We start from the raw sequence: 23,939 nt of genomic DNA, 5'->3' as shown, positions 1-23,939 counted from the left end.
CTATGATGTGACCCACTTGGATCTGGGTGTTGTGGTACTACTCTGGAAGTCATTATTATTACTGTCATCATTATAATCCACAAACATGTGCTTATTCTGTGTAGGAAACTAGGAAAGAAAGAGCTATACAATATAGACTGCTTTGACTGAGTTTATAGTCATATAGGGGAGTCAGGATATACATATAAATTAATGCTTAACCATACAAGGGAGAATACAAAAATGTCACATGAGTGATACAAAAAAAAAATAGATGCCTGAGATCTTCAGTTAAGGAAGACAGGAATGGTGGAGGAAGACCTTCTGGAGAAGGAGAGAAGCTGTCTACTATCACCATCATGATCATTGTTATCATCATCATCACCATTGGCTATCAAAATCGCCATCATAACATCAATACCACCATCTTTCTGGTGATTTGTATAACAAGTGTTGAAATTTAAAGGCTGCCTCAGGAGAATTGTCAGATAACATGTGCTTAGAATAGGTACAAACTTATTATTTCCTATTACAAATCAAGAAGTCTTTAATGAATCTTTGGAAGGACATCTATCTATCTATCTATCTATTTATATACATATATCTTTATATATATATATATATATATTTTCCCCATGTAGCAAGTGAATTAATTTTCCTATCTTGTCATGCATATAATATGATTAAATATGTAATTGTGGGAATAAGAGTATATCCTGTTCTTCAATTAGCTTGTAAAGTATATTCTCATCTATCTGTCAGTATTGTATTTAGTTAACTTAGTATATTTTATGTAGTTATTTCCCTTTTTCTGTTGTCTTTTTCCATTTTCCTATAGTTTGTACCTTTTCATTTGTAGTAAGCAGTACAACCAAATGATTTATGTATATGCTTATCTGGCTGTTCAGAGGAAGAAGTCTACCTCTCCTACTGTCCTAGGGATCAATTCACATGTCAGACAAAGGTTTAACATGGAGTCAGCGTAGGGCATAGAGTTCAAGATTGTGAGTCCTTTATAAAGAGATTTACCAGTCACTACTGTAATGAGTGAGCTAACCCCCAATCTTGACTAATCAATCCTTCCCAGATGGGCGCTTTTTCCTCTAGTAAGATTATAGTAGTGCTGAGCAAAAGGAGGGAGCTACTACATTCCAAATTTTTGAGTTAAAAATGTAGGCATCAACCCCCTGCCACCAGTTGGATGTGCCTACTATATACACCAGAGTTGAGAATCATGGCACTCAGGATGGGTCTCAAATACTTCTGTGCCCTTTTTCTACTACATCCATTAAATGATTCAATCTTTGTGATTAGTGTGCTGAAGAGTTCCTTTTCCTTAACATCTTTTATACCACACCTGAACAATCACTATCACTTATCAAGATGATTACCACATTCATTGATACCACAATGAACTCCAGTATCACTGAGAGCTGACAAATGTCTGCAGGCCAATGCTAGACCATTTTAAAAAGAATAAGCTAGATCTTATTCTTCATGTGCTTCCAAAGTTCATTAGCAAAGATACTGATATAGCTTTGTGTGCCGAGGATGGACAAAGTGAACCAGCATAAGTAGAAATTCTACTATTGAAGGAGAACAAAAAATGCATTGTAAAGTTGTTTTTTGAAAGGACTTCTTATTCAGTAAATAAGTATTTATGAAGTGCTTACTATATTTCAGTCATGAATTTAAATTCCTACAGATTTTAAATATGAACAATCTTATCACAGGTAATGGCATTATAGTGAAGAATTCCTTGATAACTAAGGGGCATTAAATAAAAAACTGACACTAAGTCCAAAGGCCCTACTAGAGCACAATCAAATTATTAGTCCTTATAGATAAATTGGATTACTTAAGAAGCGTTAACAAGACAATACAGAAGATAGGATCAGAGTTAAGCTTACAATGCCATGTCTTAGAATTTACTATTTCTAAACCACTTCTTTCAGTCACTTTGACCTTTTGCTAATGCAAATATCATAGCTGGCTGGGTATACCAGAGAGGTTTCCATAGTTTTGGCAAAGACAAACACATCATGTTTTTTTTTTTTAGGTTATTGTTGTTAGTCTGAATTCTGAACAACAAACAATAGAATTATTCTATAACAAATGCAATTATAACATCCACCTTGGTGTTTAAGGTGACTATTCTAATAATCCAACATGCATCTCACACCAATTCTTCTTGCTGCTATGGATAGAATTCAACTGCTTGAGGAATTCTGTGTAATGGCTCCATTTACAAATCCCTTTTTAGATAACAGCTTGTTATATCCCTGCTAGTGCCTATCACAGTGACATGTGAGCAGTGGGTCCTTACTAAATGTGTGCTTAGTACTTACTACCGGACTTGTTTATCTCCATTCTCAATCACACATGATATTCATATCTCATATTCTACTTTTTTGTGCAGAAATTGTCACTGATAATATGTAGCTGCCTTCTTATGCCCATTCTGTGTCATTCTTCCAAAAAATTATTGATATGCTGTTTTCATTTCATAGTCATTTCTGATATACCCTTCTCCTACCTCCAAGCCCCTTGAACTATTCCTTGTAACATTAAAAAATAAGGTAAGGAAAACCAACCAACATAGCAACTATGTCTGACATCTTACCCAATACTCTGGACTCACCCAAAGAGTTCACCACCTCCTCTCTGAGAGGAGGGAGGTGCATTTTTTAAAAAATCTCTTCTCTGTAACAAGATTTGTCATTGGACCATAAATGAAGAACTCAGAGCTCTTACAGTGTTTCACTCTCATTTTACATGAGAAGTAACTGAGAGCTTGAGAGGTGAAGTGATTTCTCCCAGATTACACAGTAAGTAGCAAAGATTTGACTCAAAGTCACAGGTTCATAGGTTCACAGGTTTGGAGCCTGAAGGGACCTTAGATTCCACTTAGATCAGACCTTCTTTTTTACAGATAAAGAAATTGAGACCCAAAGAGGTGAGTAGATTTACTTGAGGTCATACATGTAGGAATTAGTACAGCCAGAAGAGGAAACCAGGACATATATGTACAAATTCAGACTTCTTTCTAGTACTGAATGCCAAGTTAGACCCTAAACTCAAAGAGCTAAAAAGGACCTTGGAGCTCATTTAGTCAGACTGTTATTGATTTTACATGTACAAACAAGGAAATCAATGTTCAGAGAAGGAAAAGTGACTTGTCCTAGGTCACACAGTGGGTCAGAAATAGAGAGAGAGTAAGGTCGAAAACAATGAACAAGCCTCATTACCCTCCTCCTTTCCATTTGCTTTACTCCTGACTCTCTGGTCCTTCTCTACCATGTTTCTACAGAAGCATCCTCATCCTGGAAGTTCACTCCACTTCTGGACTTCTCACACTAGAATTACCTTCTACCCTGGGGCCCCTTCCTCTGATTGTTTGCTTCCTCCCAGAAACTCCATTTTAATAAAGTGCCCAGGCCACTCATGTCTTCCTTCTCCAGGCTCCACTGCTGACCTTTCAGACTTTCTTTACCATGCCCTCCAAATGCATACCTTCTCCTACCTTTTACTGTTTCATTTTTTGAGTTGTCTTTCTTCATTAGAATGTAACATCCTTGAGGGGAAGGAATGTCTTTTTTTACTTGTATTTTTATTCTCAGTGTTTAGCACAGCACCTGGAATATAGTAATTCATCCTTGTCAACTTGCCTAGAATCTACACTGGGAAAGAAATGGAGGAAGACTATGGGTCCTGGCCTTAAGACCTAGCTCTCTTCTCCTTCAGAATTACTTGATGCCTCCATTTTTCCGTCCCCTCCCTGATGCCACAGCAGCCTCACAGTTGTTTGAAGATATAAAGCTCAGTGTTCATATGCTGTTAATAGTTCTGCTTAAGTAGTCTATTAGGCTTTGCAGCTCATGAAGCTTTTCCCAGGATTGTGCAAGATTTCATTATAAACCCATAAGTTTTATGATAATCAACTTGTATATTTTATTAGTTATTTACCTACTTTTTGTAGAATAACAATAGTGTACATTTTTAGGTCAATTTGAAGTTAATGAAACACTTTACATTTATTATTACATTTTAGTCTCCATCAAACTCTTGTGAAATAACTATTATTTCCATTTTACAGATGAAGAAAGCAAGTCTCAGAAATGTATAATGACTTTTTGACTTGCACGTAAACTCGATTTAAATGAGGCAGAGTGGGGAGAAGTCATCAGCCTCACTCTTTCTTCCAGTCACCAAAGTCCAGCGGCAGGGCAAAAGTCAAGATGACTGGTGATGGTTCAGGATGCAGTAGATGACCCTGGCATCCTCCATGCCTGACAAAGCTCTAAGTGCTCCACAGCTCCTACTTCAGCTGCCTTCATGTCCCATTGGAACAAATTATTCTTATCTGGGATTCCATCCACTTCCCCAGATGAAGTCCTCACATGTTTGTGGTAGAAATTCCCCCTCCCTCATCATTGGGTTTGAAGCCTGTCAGTTACCCTCAACCTGATTTAGTCAATCTGTGGAAATAGTTTTACTGGGGAGTGGCTGGTGTACATGCTATAGCTTCTTGGAGCCACAGGTGCGTGTTGGGTGGCAGGTGGAGAGCAAAGGTAGAAAGCAGGTCTGAAGAGGGCTCAATGAGCCCTCGCACCAGAGATGCTAGTCCTCCTGAACATCCAGAGATATATAATATTTCACTCATGGTAAAACAGTTAAGAATAATTAGCGTCAGAGATAGATTAAAATCCAGGCCTTCTGGACTCCAAGTCTAATACTCTGTTCGCTACACATATATTATTGTCTTTATACCCATTTCATGTACTTAAGTTTATAACTTTGTGAGAAATTTTCTAATGTTTACAAAGAGGTTTGGTTCTGTCCTGATTTAAATATATATTTATCACTAAATAACCCATCACCCCGTGATAAAGGATAAAGCAGAATTCAGGTTATGGAAATGTTTGGGTAAAAAAGTCAGCAGATATTTCATGGTCTATTAACAGACAGGTATCATGAGGGAGAGTTGGGGAAAGAGCAGACCTCTTCTTGGAACTTCCCTGAATCCTTGAAGAGGTGGGTACAACCGGTGGATTCTACCTATGGCTTTTTGGCTCCTTCCTTGGCTCCTATAGCAGCCTTTTTCTATCACAGCTCAGCCCTATCTTCTCTTTCATATTTTCCTTATTTCCCCTTTACGAGAATGTTTCTGGCTAAGCTCTCTAAGGCTTAGGCAGAACTGGGAAGGTTGAAAGTTTCTTCCTGAAGTCAGACATTGGGATCTCTTTTTTTCTAGCAATTACTAGAGTGTCTGGCACATGGCAGGCACTTAATAAATGTTTATTGATTGACTGATTGATGGATTCCCCTTAGTCACTTTCTTTACCTGTGTGTATCTCTTTAAGATCTTTGGGGTATGACTTTATTCTGTCATCTGTCTCAATGATCTCCATAATGCTCAATTGCTCTCAAGACTAAAAGGGGAATGCTTTTCCCCTAGAACTGTAAATCCCAAGATGTCAGTCAGTCCTCCAATCCCTGACAGAAGTGTGGTATTTGGTAGCTTAAAGTAGATTGAAGTTATTCTCTTTTTGCTTAAAAGAAAAAAAAGAGTTGTTAATAATTATAATGTCTTTGAAACCAAGTCTCTGCACAGGAACTTCCCTGATAAGAACTTTATTTCCATGAAAAAAAAATGAAATCTGGTCTATGATATAATTTACATTTTGATCGTTTCTAAGCTTAAGTTGCTGTAAAAGCTGAACTGATGTGAAACTCACAGTACATGTAGAGAAAAAGTAGAATCTAGTGGAAATGGGTGCAAGAGGCTATGTCTCAGAGCATAAACCTAGTACGAGAAGTCTGTCTGCTCAGAACATGATGTCATGACCCAGATTCTCTAAAACATCCAGTATATTAGAGCTTACCCAAATGACAGCTACTAGTATCTTTGTGCAAATCTTATAAAACCAACACTTAAAGTCATAGTGAACTTGATGGGATGATGCTGCGTGTGGCTATTGTTTTTTTTTTCCAGCTTCTCCTATTCAGCGTTTACTCATAGAGAATACCCTAATGAGCCTTCTATGGATCTCCTTTGTCTTGATGGAATAGATGACAGGATTGAGCATGGGAGGGACAAAGAGGTAGACAAGGGACATTAGTGTATACACATAAGGTGGTGCATATCTCCCATATCGGTGAACCATGGATACACCCACCATGGGCACATAGAAAATAAGTACTGCACATATGTGAGATACACAAGTATTGAGTGTTTTAAGCCGCTCTTCTTGGGAGGCAATAGCCAGCACAGAGCGGAGAATGAGAATGTAAGAGAAGAGAATGAGTGCAGAATCCAGGGCAAAGGTACAAATGACAATGCACAGACCAAAGATGTTATTGATAGTGATGTCCCCACAGGGTAGACGGATCAGGTCTGGGTGCAGGCAGTAAGCATGGGATAAGACGTTAGCTTTGCAGAAGGCCAGACGCTTCAAGAGGAAGGGCAATGGAAAAACCACAAAGAAGCTGCGGAAACCAATGAACAGACTCATTTGTGCAACTCGAGCATCAGTGAGAATGGTACAGTACCTCAGTGGGTTGCAGATAGCCACATAACGATCAAAGCTCATGGCCAGTAAGATCCCAGACTCCATGAAAGAGAAGAAGTGGATGAAGAACATCTGTGCCATGCAGGTATCAAAGGCTATCTTCTTGGTATGGAAGCAGAAAGTGGCTAACACTGAGGGCAGTGTGGACAAGGACACACCAAGGTCATTGACTGAAAGCAGGGACAAGAAATAATACATGGGTTGGTGCAGACTTTGCTCCTCTTTGACAATGAAGAGAATTAGGGTGTTTCCCACAATAGAGACAGTGTAGAGGACTCCAAGGAGAAGGAACATCCAGTGTTGGGAGTCTTCAAGCCCTGGGAGGCCAGTTAGAGTGAAGAGAGGTGACCCTGTGCCATTAGTGGAAGAACTTCCCATCCTGGGAGTTTTGTTCAGGCTATACAGTCAGATTTCATGGAAAGGAAAGGAAAGGGTAGGTCATTGTTGATCAGATCCCTCAGTCTGGCATTAAAGACTACTGTAATCTTAAACTACTCTATTTAAATTTATATCTCATTCTGTTGCTCAGCATATACTTTCTATTCTAGTGAAGTCAGTCTCCTCAATATCTCCTATCTTTCACTCTTTGCCAACACTTAGAATAATTTCCCTTAATCCTTGTTGATTACCTTCTTTAAGGCAGATTTGAAACTCAACTCATATAGGAAGTCTTCCTTGTTTGCCCTAACTAACGTCTGGATCTTGTGGCCTTCCTGTTTCCCCCTTTCTTTTCCTTTTCTCCTAGTTAGCATTTCATTCTTGTTCCCCTTGCCCTCCTTGTCTTCTCTCCCTCCTATTACTCCCTTACTCCTTTTTTTTCCTCTTCCTTCTGTGCTTTTCCTCCTTCTTTCCTCAGCTCCTTCCTGAACCACAGAAAGTCACTTTGACTGTTTTCCTTACTCTCTAATTGACCTTTACCTCAAATCCTCTCTGAAGCTGAGAGTGAAGACTTCCTTTGCTGCCAGAATTTCTGCAATCTCCAAAACTAGAATGCGCTAAAAACAAACAAACAAAAAAACCTCTTTAGTGAACTGAGTTAGTTATATCTAAAAAGCATTACTCTTACACTTATGAGAAATAGTGTCAAAAGTAAGTTTCAGAAAATTATAGTTATTGAATCTCAGAGCTGGAATCGTAGGATCTCATAATTTTAGAGATGGAAGGGACCTTAGTAACTATTTTACCCAAGCCATAGCCCCAAATGAATCTCCTCTTCACCATACTTGAAAAGAAATCATCCAAGTGTTACTTGAAGATGCCCAATGAGGAGAACTGCATTACCTCCAGTGGTTTTTAGATAATGTGAATGATGAAATTTTTCCTTAACAACAAACATTGCATCTTCCATCCATTATTCCTTGCTTTCTGGGCCAAGCCAAACAAAGCTAATGCCTCTTCCACATGACCCGGTCTCTTGATCATTTTAAGACAGATATCATGCTTATGTTTTCTCTTCTCTAGGTGAATACTTCTAGATTAAACTGAACCTCCCATGGCTTGAACTTAAGGTCATTAACCATCCTGGTTGTCTTTTTCTGGACATAATATACAGCTTATTAATATCTTTAGTAAGCTATGACAGACAGAGCTGAACACAGTACTCATGATATAATCTAATCAGGGAACAGGAATATCACCTCCTTATTCCTAGTACACTATGCCCCTCATAATGTATCACACAATTGATTCATGTTGAGCTTGCAGTCTACTAAAACCCCAGATTTTTTTCAAATGAATTGCTATTTAATGATATTTCATCCATCATATATTTGTGAAGGTATTTTTAACTCTTGTGTGAAACTATTTTTCCCCTATTAAATTATTTTCTTTTATTGTATTTTATTTATATTTATTTATCTTTATCTGTATTTGGATCAACATTTTTGTCCATCAAATTTTCTTTTCTATTCTGACTGTTATGCATACTGGTAGTTATCCTTTCCTGCTTTGTGTCATCTGTACGATGGATAAGCATTCCATCTATGCTTTTATCTATCACACTGATTAAAATGTTAAACAGTACAGAGCCAAGCATAGATCCATGGATCACTCCACTGGAAACCTCTTGGTCCATGTGGACTAATGCAACAACCTCTTAATTGATTTCCTTGTATCACATCTCTTCCCATTACAATTCATTCTTCTTCTTAGCTATCAAAATGATTTTCCTAAAACTCATGTCTAAGCATGCCACTCTTCTTTTCATTAAAATCCATTCATTACTGAATACCTCTAGAACAGAGATTCTTAACTTTTTTTCTGTCACAGTCCATTTGGTAGTCTGGCCATGTCAATGGACACTTCTCTGAGTGATGTTTTTAGATGTAGAATATAAAAAGGATTGTAGCATTACAAATAAAACCATTGATACTGAAATAGAGTTAGGAAACATTTCATAAAATAACAAGTTTATAGCTCCCAGGTTAAGAACTCCTGCTCTAGAAGGAAATATATGCTCCTTTGTTTTACAGTTAAAGTCCACCACAATCTAGCCCCAACCTAATTAGCACATCATTTTTCATTTTTTTAGAAGCTGAATCTGTAATCTAATCAAACTGATCTTACTTTCCTTTATGTGTGGTAAGGAACTTGAATTCATAAATGGAAGTTAAGTGCTCTCTGACTATGTCCCTACTTGTTTTCCTGTCCAAAGACTTTCATCTTGGCAGAGAAAGCAGAAGCAAAACTAAAATTGAGCATCTCTGAGTTTTCTCTGTTGCCATTTATCCCTTTCTCAATCCTCCTTTTTCCTCCGATATAACCCAAAACACAGAAATCAACAGTAGACCAAAAAAAGAAAAAAAAAACAACTTGTGTTATCCTTAGCTTTCTTCATCATATGCATCTCATTTGGGGCATTAGTACTCTTATCTCTTTTTTTAGTATCCAGATTCCTGGTGTATTACCTGCCCTTGTTTCATTCATATATAAAATCTTGGCATCTTAGAAGTAATCTAGTCCAACTGGTTCATGAACAAGAATCACCTCCAGAACAACTCCAAGTTGTCATGCAACTTCTGCTTAAATCTCCCTAATAGAGAGAAATGATTGATTCCAGAGCCAATTCATTCCAGTTTTGGACAATTGTTATTGTTTCCAAATATTCCTTACATTGAACTAAAGTCCCCTTTTCTTTCTACAACTTCCACCAACTTTTTCCAGCTTTGTCCTGAGCAAAGAGGATAAATCTAATCCCTCTTGCACAGAACAACACTTCTAATGGTTGTAGAAAGCAATTTTTTCCTACCCTCTTGCCATTACCCCATGTCTTCTCCAACCTCACAATCCCCATTTGCTTCAACGAATCCTAACATATCATGGTTCCTAGTGCGCTCATTACCCTAGACATCTTCCCCATCTGAATATGCTCCATCTTCTTAATGTCCTTCCTCAAACATGATGCCCAGAAATGAAGATATTTCAATTTACTTAAACATAGAGCTTTTCTTCTCCAATGACTGATGTTTGACTGTCTTATGAATCTCACTCCCACCTCCTTCTCTCTCTTTCAGGCTGGTACTATAGTATTTCTTTACATTCACAGAATATAGATAAAGTTTCATCTTCATTTCATTTCAGCCTCTTTTTCTTTTAGGTATTATTCCAGCATGGCCTTTGCCTGGTTCATATGGATAAAAACAGCTGCTATATTTTGGAGATTTAGAGCTAAACTTTTCTATGGTTTCCTTACTGGGAAGACTTCAGAAAGGGCTTTTCATTTTTAACATAAGTCAAACTGGACAACTCTAAATTCTGTGAACACAATCTATCCTTGCCCAGTCTTTGGCCTTTATTCACACATTTCTCTATTGGTCAAAATCCATGATTTACTTAAGGCTTAGTTCAAACGCTCCTTTACCTTTGAAACCTTCCATGACTCTCTAGCCAGCAGTATTCTCACCTTCCTATGTTCTCCTATATAATTCTTTCCATTAATTATGACTTTTTGTCACATTTTTCCTTGATTTCTCCTCAAATCTATTCCTGTTTTCTCCCATCTACTAGGCTGTAAGCTCCATGTGGACAGGGACTATTTCTTGTATATCTTCAAATCTCCCCTAGTGCCCAGCAAAGGACAGTGCACATGATGAAATGACTGGAAAACTTTTGAGCAGAGGAGTGAGTGATATAATACTTTGCTAATAATAATTCACATTTCTATGATGCTTTAAGGTTGACAAAAAGCTTTCCTTACAACTATGACTAGATTTTTGAATAGCATATGGACATCATCATTATCTCACTTTAATATAGCACATTAGAGTTCAGAAGTCCTTTCTCATAATAGGAACTGCAGAAGTATTATTATCTCCATGCCATAGATGAGGGGACTAAGGCCCAGAGATGGTGATCAATTTTTCCACAGTGCTAAGGCTAATCCTTCAGGTGCCAGGATAAGCAGACCTGTCCTTTAGGAAGGTAGCTGTGGTAGAGTGTGCAGTGTGGACTGAAGAGGTGAAAGACAGACTGAATGGAGCCACGCTTACATGTTAGGAGGCCATCCCAGTAACTCAGGTTAATGGCAGTGAACAGTTTAAGCTAGGTTGGTGGCAATTGGAATGGTGAGGATGTAGAGGCATACAGAGAAGCAGTGTAGCCTGATGCTGGGGTGGGAGGACTATAAAAGACAATCTTGAGATTTGGAACCTGGATGACTAGGAGGACAGCAGTATGAACCACAAGATCTGAATTAGGTAATCAATAAATCAACTAACATTTGTGTAAATCAAATACTATGTGCCTGGAATTATATTACTAACCAGGCATACAAAAAAGTAGGTTTTCATTTTTCCTTCCCACCTGGTGTGTGTGTGGGTGTGTGTGTGTGTGTGTGTGTGTGTACATGAATGCCTGTGTGTGTACACGTGTGGATGTATGTGACAGAGAAAAAAAGACAGACACAGAGGGACAGAGACACAGAGAAAAACACAGAGAGGCAGAGAGATAGAGAAATGAGAGCCATTTCATCCTATCAGGCCTCAGGAATTAGAGTAGTGAGATCAGATATAGCTTTAGATAGGAGGACCTTTCCAATTCCTGGAATGACTCTGCAAAAGGTGGTCTCTGACTCCTTGACTGAAAGATGCTAATCTTGTGGGGGCAGGATTGGGCTTCAGAGGAGGTCCAATGCTTTACTAAAGGAGAACATCACAGAGTTAAGTGCTTGGAGGATCATAGGATCATAGATTTAGAGCTGAGAGGGATCTTAAATGCCATTTAACAGATAAGGAAATGAAGGGCCAGAAAAGCTAAGTAACTTGCTCAGGGTTACATAGCTAGTAAGTGTCTGAGTCAGAATTTCAGTTCAGGTCTTCCTGCCTCCAAGTCCAGCTGTTTTGAGCATGCTATGAGAGCTTCAGGCACACAAGAGAGGGATGTATGATGCAGATTCTTTCATAGAAAAATAGATCTAAATCTAAAAGGAATCACAGAAACCATCTGACCTCATTTTACAGGTGAGGAGACTAAATCCAAGCAGTCAAACTGACTTGTCCGGGTCAAAGAGGTAGTATGCATTGGAGGCAGGATTTGAACCAACAGCCTGTGACTCCAAAGCCCCCTGGGTTCTTTCAACCACCAACCACATTGTCCCCTCTTTCTTGTTACCATGGAGCACAACAGAAATTTCTCTGTCACAAAAATATTTCTTATTTTTAGGCTATGAGGGATGTGGAAGATTCCTGGTCTTCTACCTTCCTTTACCCTTCATCAACAGGCACTAATGAATTGGATTCTCCCCAACTTCTGCAGCATTTGTCTCCCCAGCATTAAGCACAGTGCCAGGCACATAGGAGGAAATTAATAAATGTTATTGATCCATCAATTGCTACAGTCAGTTCACCTGAGGTGCAGCAGAGATCTTCTGCTTCAGAACTTACAGAACTTACAGAGAACTTACAATCTGGAGGAGTCTGCTGATAGACTAGGCAGGAGTACAGGCAAGTCTCACATCCATAGGATGCAGATCCAGGGAGGTAAATGGTTCCACTGGCCAGAGCTCAGGGGAGTACTGTTTTCAGTTCTGGGCACCACATTTTAAGAAAAATGGTGACAAATTAATATCACCAATGGGGTGCCTTTATCTAGCAAAGACCAACCTTTGGCAGTCCATGATACGTGCCTTCAAATATATGAAAGGCTTTGATATGAAAGAGGAAGTAGATATTTTGTGAGGCTCTGCATGGGAGAAATAGGACCTCTATGTCAAAATTATAAGACCATTTTTTTTGACTTGACATAAGAGTAATCCTGTAACTATTGGTGTTGTGCATGAATGGAATTGACTCCTTCAATAGTGAGTGAGCTATCCATCACTGTAAGTAGAGATTGGATGAGAATCCATGAGGGGTCCTGCAGAGTAGAACTTTGCAACGGTTAGGGACTAATCTAGATGACCATTAAGGGCCTTTTGAATTTTTATCATGCCATTCTTTGATGATGGGGGGAAGTATTTTTCCCTAGTAACCTCCAAAACTATCTCATATCAGTCTGGGAAGATGGGATTGAGGTTCCCCAAGCAAGGGTAAGTAATCCTGTGGTTAGGAGGTCTGGGGACTCAGGACTTACCTACTTCATTGAAACCACTATGGCAAGGGATGGAGGGTCTGTAATTGTTCAAACCAACACTCCTCAGACTGCTGGGTCTAAGTGCCCTGAGTTTTATAGGGATGCCTATAGGGAGTCCCCAGGCTCTGCAATTAAGTAGGCACTTAAGGAATAAATCAGGAAATAAACATGGAGGGAGGAAGGGAGGGGTCTGTGGTACCTTGAGATCCATCAGGGTAGAAGAACTATGGCCGGGGACTCCTTAGTCTCCAATCCTAGCTCATAATCCTAAATCCCCCAGTTAGGTGGTATACTGTGTCTCTGAGCTGTGTCTTCTTCAGAAGAGCCAGGCAAAATTAAGCCAATGATATTCAAAGAATCTCAGAATTTAATGGGATCTCTGAGGACATTTAGTCTAATCCACCCCTGAAGAGGAATTCCATCTACAATATGGATGTGATCAGGTCACCTCTGCTCCAATGCCTCTGGAGAAGTAGAACCCATAGTGTCCTGATGCAGCCATTCTAGCATTGGAAAGATAAATATAAATATATAGATATAGATATATAAAGAGAGATGATATAGATATAGAAAGAGAAATGATATAGATATAGATGTATGTATATATGTGTATACGTGTGTATGTATATATATATGTGTGTATACATATATATTTTTTTTCATTATACTGAGATAAAAACTGCTTATGTAGTTTCTACTCATTGCTTCTCATTCTGTCCTCTGGCATCAAGCAGAACAAAGCAAATCCTTCTTCCACTGAACAGCTCTTCAAATAAATGAATACAGTTATCACGCTTCCCCTCTTCTCCAGTCTAACCACCCATTTCCTTCAGCTGTTCCACTGCCCTCACTGTCCTAGTCACCCTGCTGTACTCCTGTGCATGTTCTGTGGACAAGCTTCAGCCTCTTTTGCTGACTCCTGATAGTGACCAATGGAACACGTGAGAGAGTTCAGACTGTGTTTTATAAGGCTATTGTTATAACTCAGCAGGCAGGTGAATTTCATTTAGAAGAATGAGCAATCTTATACAGGAGCTGCATTATGGGTTCTTTGTTCTATTATAGGCCAATCTGTGGGGTATGTCATGTTTTTGAATCCCTATGAAATGATCAACAGCCTGATGAAAGTCTGACATTTCAAAATACAACGTGGGTGACAGTTGGGAATTTATACTTAGTTTGAAGTAAAGATTGAGTCTATCTGTTGGCACCTTAGCCTAAGGAGGGGCTGAGTTCCTGTCAGTTGAACAAGGATATAGGCTGTAGAGAACTATGAGCTACTTGGCAGAAATCTCAGAGCATGACAAACGGCTTGGTGAAATCCCAGATCACCAGCCTGACCCACTTCAGTTTCACAAAAGAAACTGGAGCTAAAAACATTCTCTGCTGAGTAGTTTGAGTAGTTACAGGAATAGCAGCACTTTCAACTATGTTACCCATGAAGGAGAGGAAAAAGTTACAAAACAGCAGGCTAAGAGTTATAAGGGAACAGAGAAAGGGAAGGAACACTCCTTTGGCTTGGGGAACTTTAGGACATGGGCAACATCCTGGCTATAAATCTATGGGTTTCCTTATCACCAGTGCAAGAATCATTTCCTTGCCCCTTTGCCACCTTCCCTTTTCCCCACAGTCTGAGTCACTCCCCAAAAGCAGCAGTAGTGAATCCTATGCTCATTTTATCAGATAATGGAAGAACATTGAAATTGGAATAAAATAAAAGTAAGTTGACACCAAGTAATAGTAAAATCCTAGAAACATTCAGAAAGAAGAGAAATAAATTGGAATCACAATATCTCATATTTGGAAGGTATTCCAAAGGTCACTTATTTATTACTAAAGCATTCTTAATTAAGTAGAGTGTTGAAATATGAAGTGAGAACAAATTGCCTGATTAAAACTACAAAGTATAATAATAGTAATAATGACTAATCTCTGTCATCATATTTAACATAATGATCAATTAAACATTTAATGAACTGACTCTTTTAAGGGAATCAAATCATTTCTCTGGGGGCATATCTTTTTCTGAGAAAACCAGTTGCTGAGAACTAAATAGGTCTTGATCTTTCACTGGTCTGGGTCACAGCTTTGTCTATAGTTCTGAGAGAAGCATTTACTGAAGTTTAATTTCATTCAGGATTCTGAAAGAGAAATTGCTCTTTTGAATCTAACAAGTTATAGAATTGTAGAGTGAATAGAAAACAAAGAATTCTTCAGTGATTTGCATGGATGAAGAACTTAAGGATTAGAGAACTTTTAGGTTAATAACCGGGTAAATAGGGATATCAAAACTGCTCTACAGTTATGAAACATGTCATATTACCTGATTACAGACAGAAGATAAGAATTTGGTTACTAGCCATAGAGGAAGGTGGTTTGTTTACAGAGAGGATCCAGAGTCATAACCCAGAGAGAAAGAAAAGAGAAATGAAAGGGTAGATTTCAGAACTGCATTAAAGAAAGACCTTAATGCTTGATCTCTAGGGTCACTTGTTGCTTGGCAGATTGCTTGACCAATAAGATCCTGGGATAGTCTCTACTACCATCTGCTGCTGAGAAGAAAATGACTAGAGAGAATGTATTATGCTCTCAATGCTGACTTGATGCTTGAGGTAAAGAATAAAAACATACTTTTTTCTCTATTATGATCTTTTGCTAAAGAAAATGAATAGAAGAAAGGAAAAAAAGACAAAAGATGTTTCTTTCAACTGACGCCTATTGGTTTTCTTGGCCTGCTTTAGGATAAAGATTGTCCCCTTTTCCTACAAGAACTTAACACCCTAACAGCTGAAGACATCAGCTAAGTCTCAAGTTAGTTGCTGTGAAGATCTAGCTGAGCAGAGGAGAAGCTTGGAAGCAAAAAATCAGAAAAGTCACTGAGCAAATTATCTAGCTGACTGACATGTCATGCCCAAAGAGGTGCTTTGCCAAACACAGCATAGGTCTATTCAGCCCGGTGGTGGAAACATCTGTTCAAAATGGAAGCTACTAAAGTTTATCATGTGGAACTCTTGTACATGTTCCTATGTCAGAAAGAGGGCACGAAAGCTTACAATTCCAGAGATAGGAAGATTTTCCTCTCTCACGGACTTCCCTACTAGGTTTCTATAAGCAGTCTTTAAGTTGGTATGTAGGTCATTTCTCAGTCCATTTGTATTATGGTCAATTGTAGCCACAGCCTTGCTATGTTTCACAACAGCTTTTTTTCTAGAAGACTTTTTTATTATCTTTCAATTATATTTATTTCAAGTATTTTATAGCTGTTATATTTAACTGTACAATCTTCTCTTCATCCATTATTGTATCCTGGACCTGCAATCATCACCTTGAACCTATGATTTCTGCCTCTTCCTTTCCCTTGTCTTTTTTTTTTTTGCTTGCTTGCTTTTGTTTTTGAAGGCTTTCCACTGTTGTGGTGGGAAATTCTTTGTTTTCTTTTTTGATTACTCTGGTCACCATCTTTTCTTCTGGATCTTTTCTTTTTCTTCTTTTTTGAAAACTTGATTCAGAAATTTTACTTCAGTTCCTCTTTTTAATCCACTTCTCCTGGTTGACTTTTATTCAAGATGTGGTTTTAATCAGTGATTAAAGGTTTCTTTTTTATTTCATAGATATTTATTTTTATTTTTTGAATTCATGACTTTTTTTTCTACTTTATTTCAAAATATTGGCACTCTTACCTTCTGGTGCCTAATACTGCTGCTACTTAACTGTGCCTCATTCTGGTGTAAACCTTGGCTCAAAGGACCAATTGCATGGGACTCTGTCCTCATTAGAGCAGACTGATTAGTCAATACCTTGTGCCTTTGACAGGGGCAGGCAGAGTTAGAGAGAGTTACAGAGGAGAGAGCTCTATTTTTCTGGCTTTCAGCTGGGAGAAAGAAAATATGAAATTCTAATTTCTCTTTAGGTCCCTAAAAGGAAAGAAAGATACTCTGGGAAGAAGCCAGCATGTAGAATAGTTGGCAATCTCTGTATCATCCCTATCCTCAGCCTATTATTTGAGGAATTTACGCTTGCGTAAGATTTGAGACTTGGTGTCTTGGCTAAGTTGTGTTATCTAGTTTCTAATGGGAGAGCTCATTCACTTTATGTTGTCTGGTATATATTTTCCTACATATTGTTTCTATGACTTCTTTTTTGCCATTAACTTGGATAAATGGGTTTATTGGTTATTTGCTACATGTGTGTTCATTGTGGAACTGGTATTTGATGGGAAAGAAGTCAAGTCATAAATATATAGATTGGGATACTCCTTCCTTTCTCTCTAAGGAGAAATGCATCAGAGTGAAGATTGAACTTAAAATTTACTTTCACCAGACTTCCTTGGAGAAGGATTGGAAAGGGCAGGGTAGATGCCAAAAATAAATATTTTTGCCTCCCTGTGGGCCACATCTACACAGATCTATGTGAGCACACACAGCATACATAGGCAAAAACAAAATAGCACCCACAGACCACATTTCTTAGACTAGACTTTATCTTATTATTTCCCTTTTCCCCATTTCTTCTTTTAAAAAATTGTTTTTATTGCATATATATGTGTATATATATGCACATATATAAATATGTACATGTAGTGTGGGTCTGAGGTTAAGATAGTTATGCAATAGCTACTGTTTATGTGGGGTTATGTTTAGGATTAATGAGGATAGAATTTTTTTTTAGGGTAAGGGTAAATTCTAATGCTAGGAAGAGTTTTAGGATTAAATATATATAGATTTATGTAAGCATTGGTGATATGGTAAGAATTAGTATTATGGAGTTACACTTTTAATATTTTAAAGTTATATTTTAAATTTAAATTGATTCTTGACTGGTATCAGACAAAGAGGATACTTTTTCTGGAAAATTACGTGGGATATTAACCACTGGTAATACATTTTAGGTGTCAGGTATGTGCTCCATTACCCATATATGTACATTAGAATATATCACTGGCTTGTTTTTAAATGCCAAGTAATATTCAGCACTATTGAAGAGTGGAAGAAACATCAACAAAGAACGATAGCTTGCTCCAATTTAAATACAATGTTAGAGTCAGTAATCCCAATAATGCCAGTACCTATGAGGGGGCTTCACCTTGTAAAAATGTTTCATAATATTCACCCTCATTAAATATTAAATATCATCTTTCATCTTCGTTCACACCTCTTCAGGAAGATGCCCAGACAACCATGGAGGGTCAATAGCTAGGGGCCAGACATTGGTTCAGAAATAGTGTCTGTGAGAATAGAAATTGATTTAAATGAACTCCCTCTTAGTGGTGGCCCAGGCAAAGAGTTACTAGAGAGTAGTATGATCAGATTAGAAGTGAACAAGCACAGACTAGTTCTCTAAGTAAACAAAAAGACCTAATAAAATTAGTGAGAATTCTTAATTTGGATATTACTCAGATATTTTTAACTGATTGAGTAGAGGAATAGGGAATCCAATGACAGAATTAAAGATGACAGAAAATTCATAAGTAATTATATTAATCCATGTGTATTAGATTTTATTTTGTATCCTCAGCAGTTAGCATAGTTCCTGGGACATAGTAGATGTTTAATAAATGTCTGTTGACTTTTGCCAAGCTGTGGGATCATCATGTGAATTTTCATCATTTTGGGGAGAAAGAAAGTAAGGCCCAGAGAGAAAAAAAAAAAAAACCTAGGTACATCTCCTGATTCATAACCCATGCAGGGCTATTTCTTTTCCCACCTCTCTTCCCAGGTACTACTAACTCCAGCCTGAAATTACCTATTCTTTTGGAAGAGACATATATAAGCTTCTTGAAGTCAGGGACTACTTTATTTGTGTTTTTGTATTTCTAGCACCTAAAAGTCCCTTGAAATTCATTGATCGTTTAACTATTGTTTCATTCATTCTGATGCATTTTTCACAAGGAAGAGTCAGGGGTAGAGCCTGCTTAGGTTTGTAGGATAGCATCTCACACAGGGCAGCTTGGTGTGGCACTATAATTAATTGCTCTGCTCAGTTATCAGAGTGATTTTTCTAAAACTCATTTCTAGTCATGTCATTGTTCTTCTCATTAAACTCCACAGGTCACCCATTACCTCTAGAACACAGATTCTTTCATTTTTTTCTGTCACAAACCCTTTTGGTACTCTGGTCAAGCCTATCAACCCTTCCCTAAGTAATGTTTTTAAATGTAGAAAATAAAAAATGTAGATTTACCAAAAAAAAAAACCTTGATACTAAAATATAGTTAGAAAACATTTCCTAAAATAGCAAGTTCGTGGCTCCCAGGTTAAGAACCCCTGCTCTAAAAGGAAATATATACCCTTTTGTTTTAAAGTCCTTTACAATGTAGCCCCAACCTAATTAGTACATCATTCCCTTTCTCACATTCTACAATCCAGTCAAACCAATCTTATATTCCATTATGTGTGGTAAGCAACTTGAATTTATAAAGGGAAGCTACATGCCCTCTATCTCAATACTTCTTTTCTTCTTTTTTTTTTCCTGTGCAAAGATATTCTCCTTGACAGAGAAAGCAGAAGCAAAACTAAAATTGAGTATCTCTGAGTTTTCTCTGTTGTCAGTTATCCTTCCTTGATCCTCTTTTTTCCTCCAATGTAACCCAAAACACAGAAATCTAACAGTGGACAAAACCCTTTTGTTATCCTTAGCTTTCTTCATCATGCTCATGTCATTTTGGGGGTTAGTACTCTCATCTTTTTTAGCATCCATATTCCTGGTATGTTACCTGCTCTTGTATCATTAAAATGTAAAATCTATGGGGCCTTAGAGAAAATCTAGTTTAACTGGTGCATGAACCTCCAGAACAACCCCAAGTTGTTATGCAACTTTTGCTTAAATCTCCCTAATATAGAGAAATGACTGTTTCCAGAGTCAATTCATTCCAGTTTTGGAAAATTATCATTATTTTCAAGTATTCCCTACATTGAACTGAAATTCTCCTTTCTACAACTTCTACCAGTTTTTTCCAATTCTGTCCTGTGTAGTCAAAGAGGATAACTCTAATCTCTTTTTCACGAAACAATACTTCTAATGTCTGCAGAAAGAAATCTTTTCTACCCTATCGCCATCACCTCAAGTCTTCTCCAAGCTCACAATCCACATTTGCTTCAATGAATCCTCATATATATCATGGTTGCTATCCACTTATCTCCTGAGACATAATCCCCACCTGAATAGACTCTATCTTCTTGATGTCCTTCCTCAAATATAGTGCCCAGAAATGAAGATATTTCAATTTACGAAAATGAAGAGATTTTTATTTCATTTAACTGCTATTTCACTGTATCTTCAGAATCTCAATGCCACCTCCTTCTTTCTCTTTCAGTCTGAATATACAGTATTTCTCCAAATTCATGAATAGATAAAGCTTCATCTTCATTTCTAAGTAAGATTTAGCCTCTTTTTCCTTTGGGTATTTTTTCAGCATGGCTTCTGCCTGGTTCACATGGATATAAAAAGCAGTTATATTTTGGAGACTTAGAGCTAAACTTTTATATGGTTCATTTAATGGGAAGACTTCAGAAAAGGGCTTTTCATTTTTAACACAAGTCAAACTGGACAACTCTAAATTCTGTGAACATAGTCTATACTTGCCCAATCCTTGGCTTTCAGTCCAGCTATTCTTTATCCCTGGAATGCCCTCACTGCCCACCCATTTCTCTATTGTTCAAAATCCATGATTTATTTAGGGTTTAGTTCAAATGATCCTTTACCTTTGAAACCTTCTGTGACTCTTTATCTAGCAGTATTCTCATCCTCTCATGTTCTCCCATATAACTCTTTCCATTAATTATGACTTTTTAATCACATCTTTATTTTCTCCTCAAATCTATTCCTGTTTTGCCCCATTCATTAGACTGTAAGCTCTATGTGGACAGGGACCATTTCTTGTACATCTTCAAATCTCCCCTAGTGCCCAGCAAAGGATAATGCACACAATGAACTGAATGGAAAACTTTTGAGAAGTGGAGTGAGTGATATAATACTTTGCTAATAATAATTTGCATTTCTATGATGCTTTAATGTTTACAGAAAGCTTTCCTTACAACTGTGACTAGATTTTTGAATAGCATATGGACATCATCATTATCTCACATTTATATAGCACATTAGAGTTAAAAATTCCTTTCTCATAATAGGAACTGCAAAAGTTTTATTATCTGCATCTCACAGGTGAGGAGGCTAAGACCCAGAGATGACGAGCAATTTTTCAAGAATATTAAGGCAAAACCTTCAGATCCCAGGATAAGCAGATCTGTCTATAAGGAAGATATGTCTGGTAAAGTGTGCAGTGTGGATTGAAGAGGCGAAAGAAAGACAGAATGGAGCCAGGGATACTTGTTAGGAAGTCATCCCAGTAGTTCAGGTTAGTGGCAGTGAACAGTCTAAGCTAGGCTGGTGGCAATGGATGTATAGAAGAGAGGACATACTGGCATATGGGAATTAGTGTAGCCTGATGCAGTGTAATCTGCGGGGTGTTATAAAAGACAATTTTGAGATTTGGAACCTGGATGACTAGGGACAGCAGCATGAGCTATAAGATCATTCACTGAATTAGGTTATTAGGTAATCAACAAATCAACTATCATTTATGTTAATCAAATCCTATGTGCCTGGAATTGTAGTACAAACCAGGCATCAAAAAAGTAGGTTTTCATTCTTCCTTCCCACCTGGTGTGTGTGTGTGTGTGTGTGGTGTGTGTGTGTGTGTGTGTGTGTGTGTGTATGTGAGAGAGAGAGAGAGAGAGAGAGAGAGAGTGTATGTGTGTGTCTATGTGAGTCCATGTGCATGTGACAGAGAAAAAGAGACACAGACAGAGAGGCAGAGAGACAGAGAAATGAGAGACATTTCATCCTATCAGGCTTCGGGAATTGGAGTAGTGAGATGAGATATAGCTTTAGATAGGAGGACCTTTCCAGTTACTGGAATGACTCTGCAAAATATGGTCTCTGACTATTTAACTGAAGGATGCTAATCTTGTGGAGGCAGGATTGGGCTTCAGAAGAAGAGGTCCAATGCTTTTCTAAAGGAGAACATTACAGGGTTAGGTGCTTGGAGGATCATAGATTTAGAGCTGAGTGTGATCTTAAATGCCATTTAGCAGATAATGAAACTAAGACCCAGAGAAGTTACGTAACTTGCTCAGAGTTACATAGCTAGTAAGTGTCTGAGTCAGAATTTCAGCTCAGGTCTTCCTGCCTCCAAGTCCAGCTGTCTTGAGCATGCCATGAGAGCTGGAGGGATGTATGATGCAGGTTCTTTCATAGAATAATAGATCTACAGCTAGAAGGAACCTCAGAAACCATCTGACCTCATTTTACAGGTGAGGAGACTAAACCCAAGGAGTCAAACTGACTTGTCCGGGTCAAAGAGGTAGTGTGCATTGGAGGCAGGATTTGAACCAACAGCCTGTGACTCCAAAGTCAGGGTTCTTTCAGTTACCAACCACATTGTCCCCTTTCTTGTTAACATGGAGCACAGCAGAAATTTCTCTGTCTGTCACAAGAATATTTCTTATTTTTAGGCTATGAGAGATGTGGAAGATTCCTGGTCTTCTACCTTCCTTTACCCTTCATCATAAGGCACTTATGAATTAGATTCTCCCTAACTTCTACAGTATTTGTCTCCCCAGCATTAAGCACAGTGCCTGGCACATAGGAGGAAATTCATAAATGTTGATTGATCGATCACTTGCTACAGTCAGTTCACCTGAGGTGAAGCAGGGATCTTTTGACCCATCATGTCACATACTCAATTCTGTCATTGCCATCTAGACACATACAAAACTCCCTACACTAACAGAGAATTTACAATTGGTAATAATCTGCTGAGAGACCAGGCAGGAGTAACAGGCTAAGATTCATATCAATAGAATCTAGATCTAGGGAGGTAAATCGTCTCACTGGCCAGCGCTCTGGGGAGTACTGATTTCAGTTCTGGGCACTACATTTTAAGAGAGATGGTGACAAACTAATATGACCAAGGGAGGGCAATCAGGGCAAAGAGGTCTGTGAAAATACTTTCATGGGAGGGACAAACAATGCTGATGATGAGTTGGAGTGCCTTAATTTGGAAAAGACTAGCTGTTGGCAGTCCATGATACCTGTGTTCAAAATGTGAAGGGCTTTCATGTGAAAGAGGAAGTAACCATTTGCTGAGGTGCCAGAAGGCAGAAATAGGACCTCTAGGTCCAAGTTATTAAATAATTTTTTTGACTTGACATAAGAGTAACCCTGTAACTATAAATGTTGTGCATGAATGGAATTGGCCCCTTCAATAGTGAGGTTGCTATTTTTCACTGTGAGTAGAGATTGGATGAGAACCCATGAGGGGTCCTGCAGAGGGGAACTTTGAAATGGTTAGGGACTAATCTAGATGATCATTAAGGGCTTTTTGAACTTTTATTATGCCATTCTGTGTTGACAGGGGCGGGGGGGGCATTCTCTCTAATAACCTCCAAGACTGTCTCATGTCAGTCTGGAAAGATGGGATTGAGGCTCCCCAGGCACAGGTCAGTGATCCTGTGGTTAGGGAGGAGCTGCTTGGGGAGATTGGGAACCCAGGACTTACCAACTTCATTGGAACCACCATGGCAAGGAATGGAGGGTCTGCAATTCTTCAAACAAACACTCCTCAGACTGCTGGCTTTGAATGCCAAGTTTTATAGGGATGCCCTAGGGAGTCCACAGGCTCTGCAATTAAGCAGGCACTTAAGGAATAAATCAAGAAATAAACATGGAGGGAGAGAGGGAGGAGTCTGTAGTGCCTCTGGAGTTACCAGGGAAAAACCATGGCCAGGGACTTCTTAGTCTGCAATCTCAGTTTGTAATCCT

At 38.3% G+C, this 23,939-nt stretch overlaps 1 protein-coding gene across 1 annotated transcript; it reads right to left on the bottom strand.

Annotated features, from left to right (window-relative positions):
- Positions 1–5,984: 5,984 nt before the first annotated feature.
- On the bottom strand, positions 5,985–6,929 carry LOC114042333 (olfactory receptor 51I2-like). The gene has a single exon (XM_027861018.1). The coding sequence runs from the start codon at positions 6,927–6,929 to the stop codon at positions 5,985–5,987; it is 945 nt and encodes a 314-aa protein (XP_027716819.1).
- Positions 6,930–23,939: the final 17,010 nt, after the last annotated feature.

Source organism: Vombatus ursinus, unplaced genomic scaffold, assembly GCF_900497805.2.
Source record: "Vombatus ursinus unplaced genomic scaffold, bare-nosed wombat genome assembly UNPS02014355.1, whole genome shotgun sequence".
In the NCBI taxonomy this organism is placed as follows: Eukaryota; Metazoa; Chordata; class Mammalia; order Diprotodontia; family Vombatidae; genus Vombatus; species Vombatus ursinus.
Note: the sequence above shows the minus strand (reverse complement) of the source record. Positions and strands in the feature narration are given on the sequence as shown.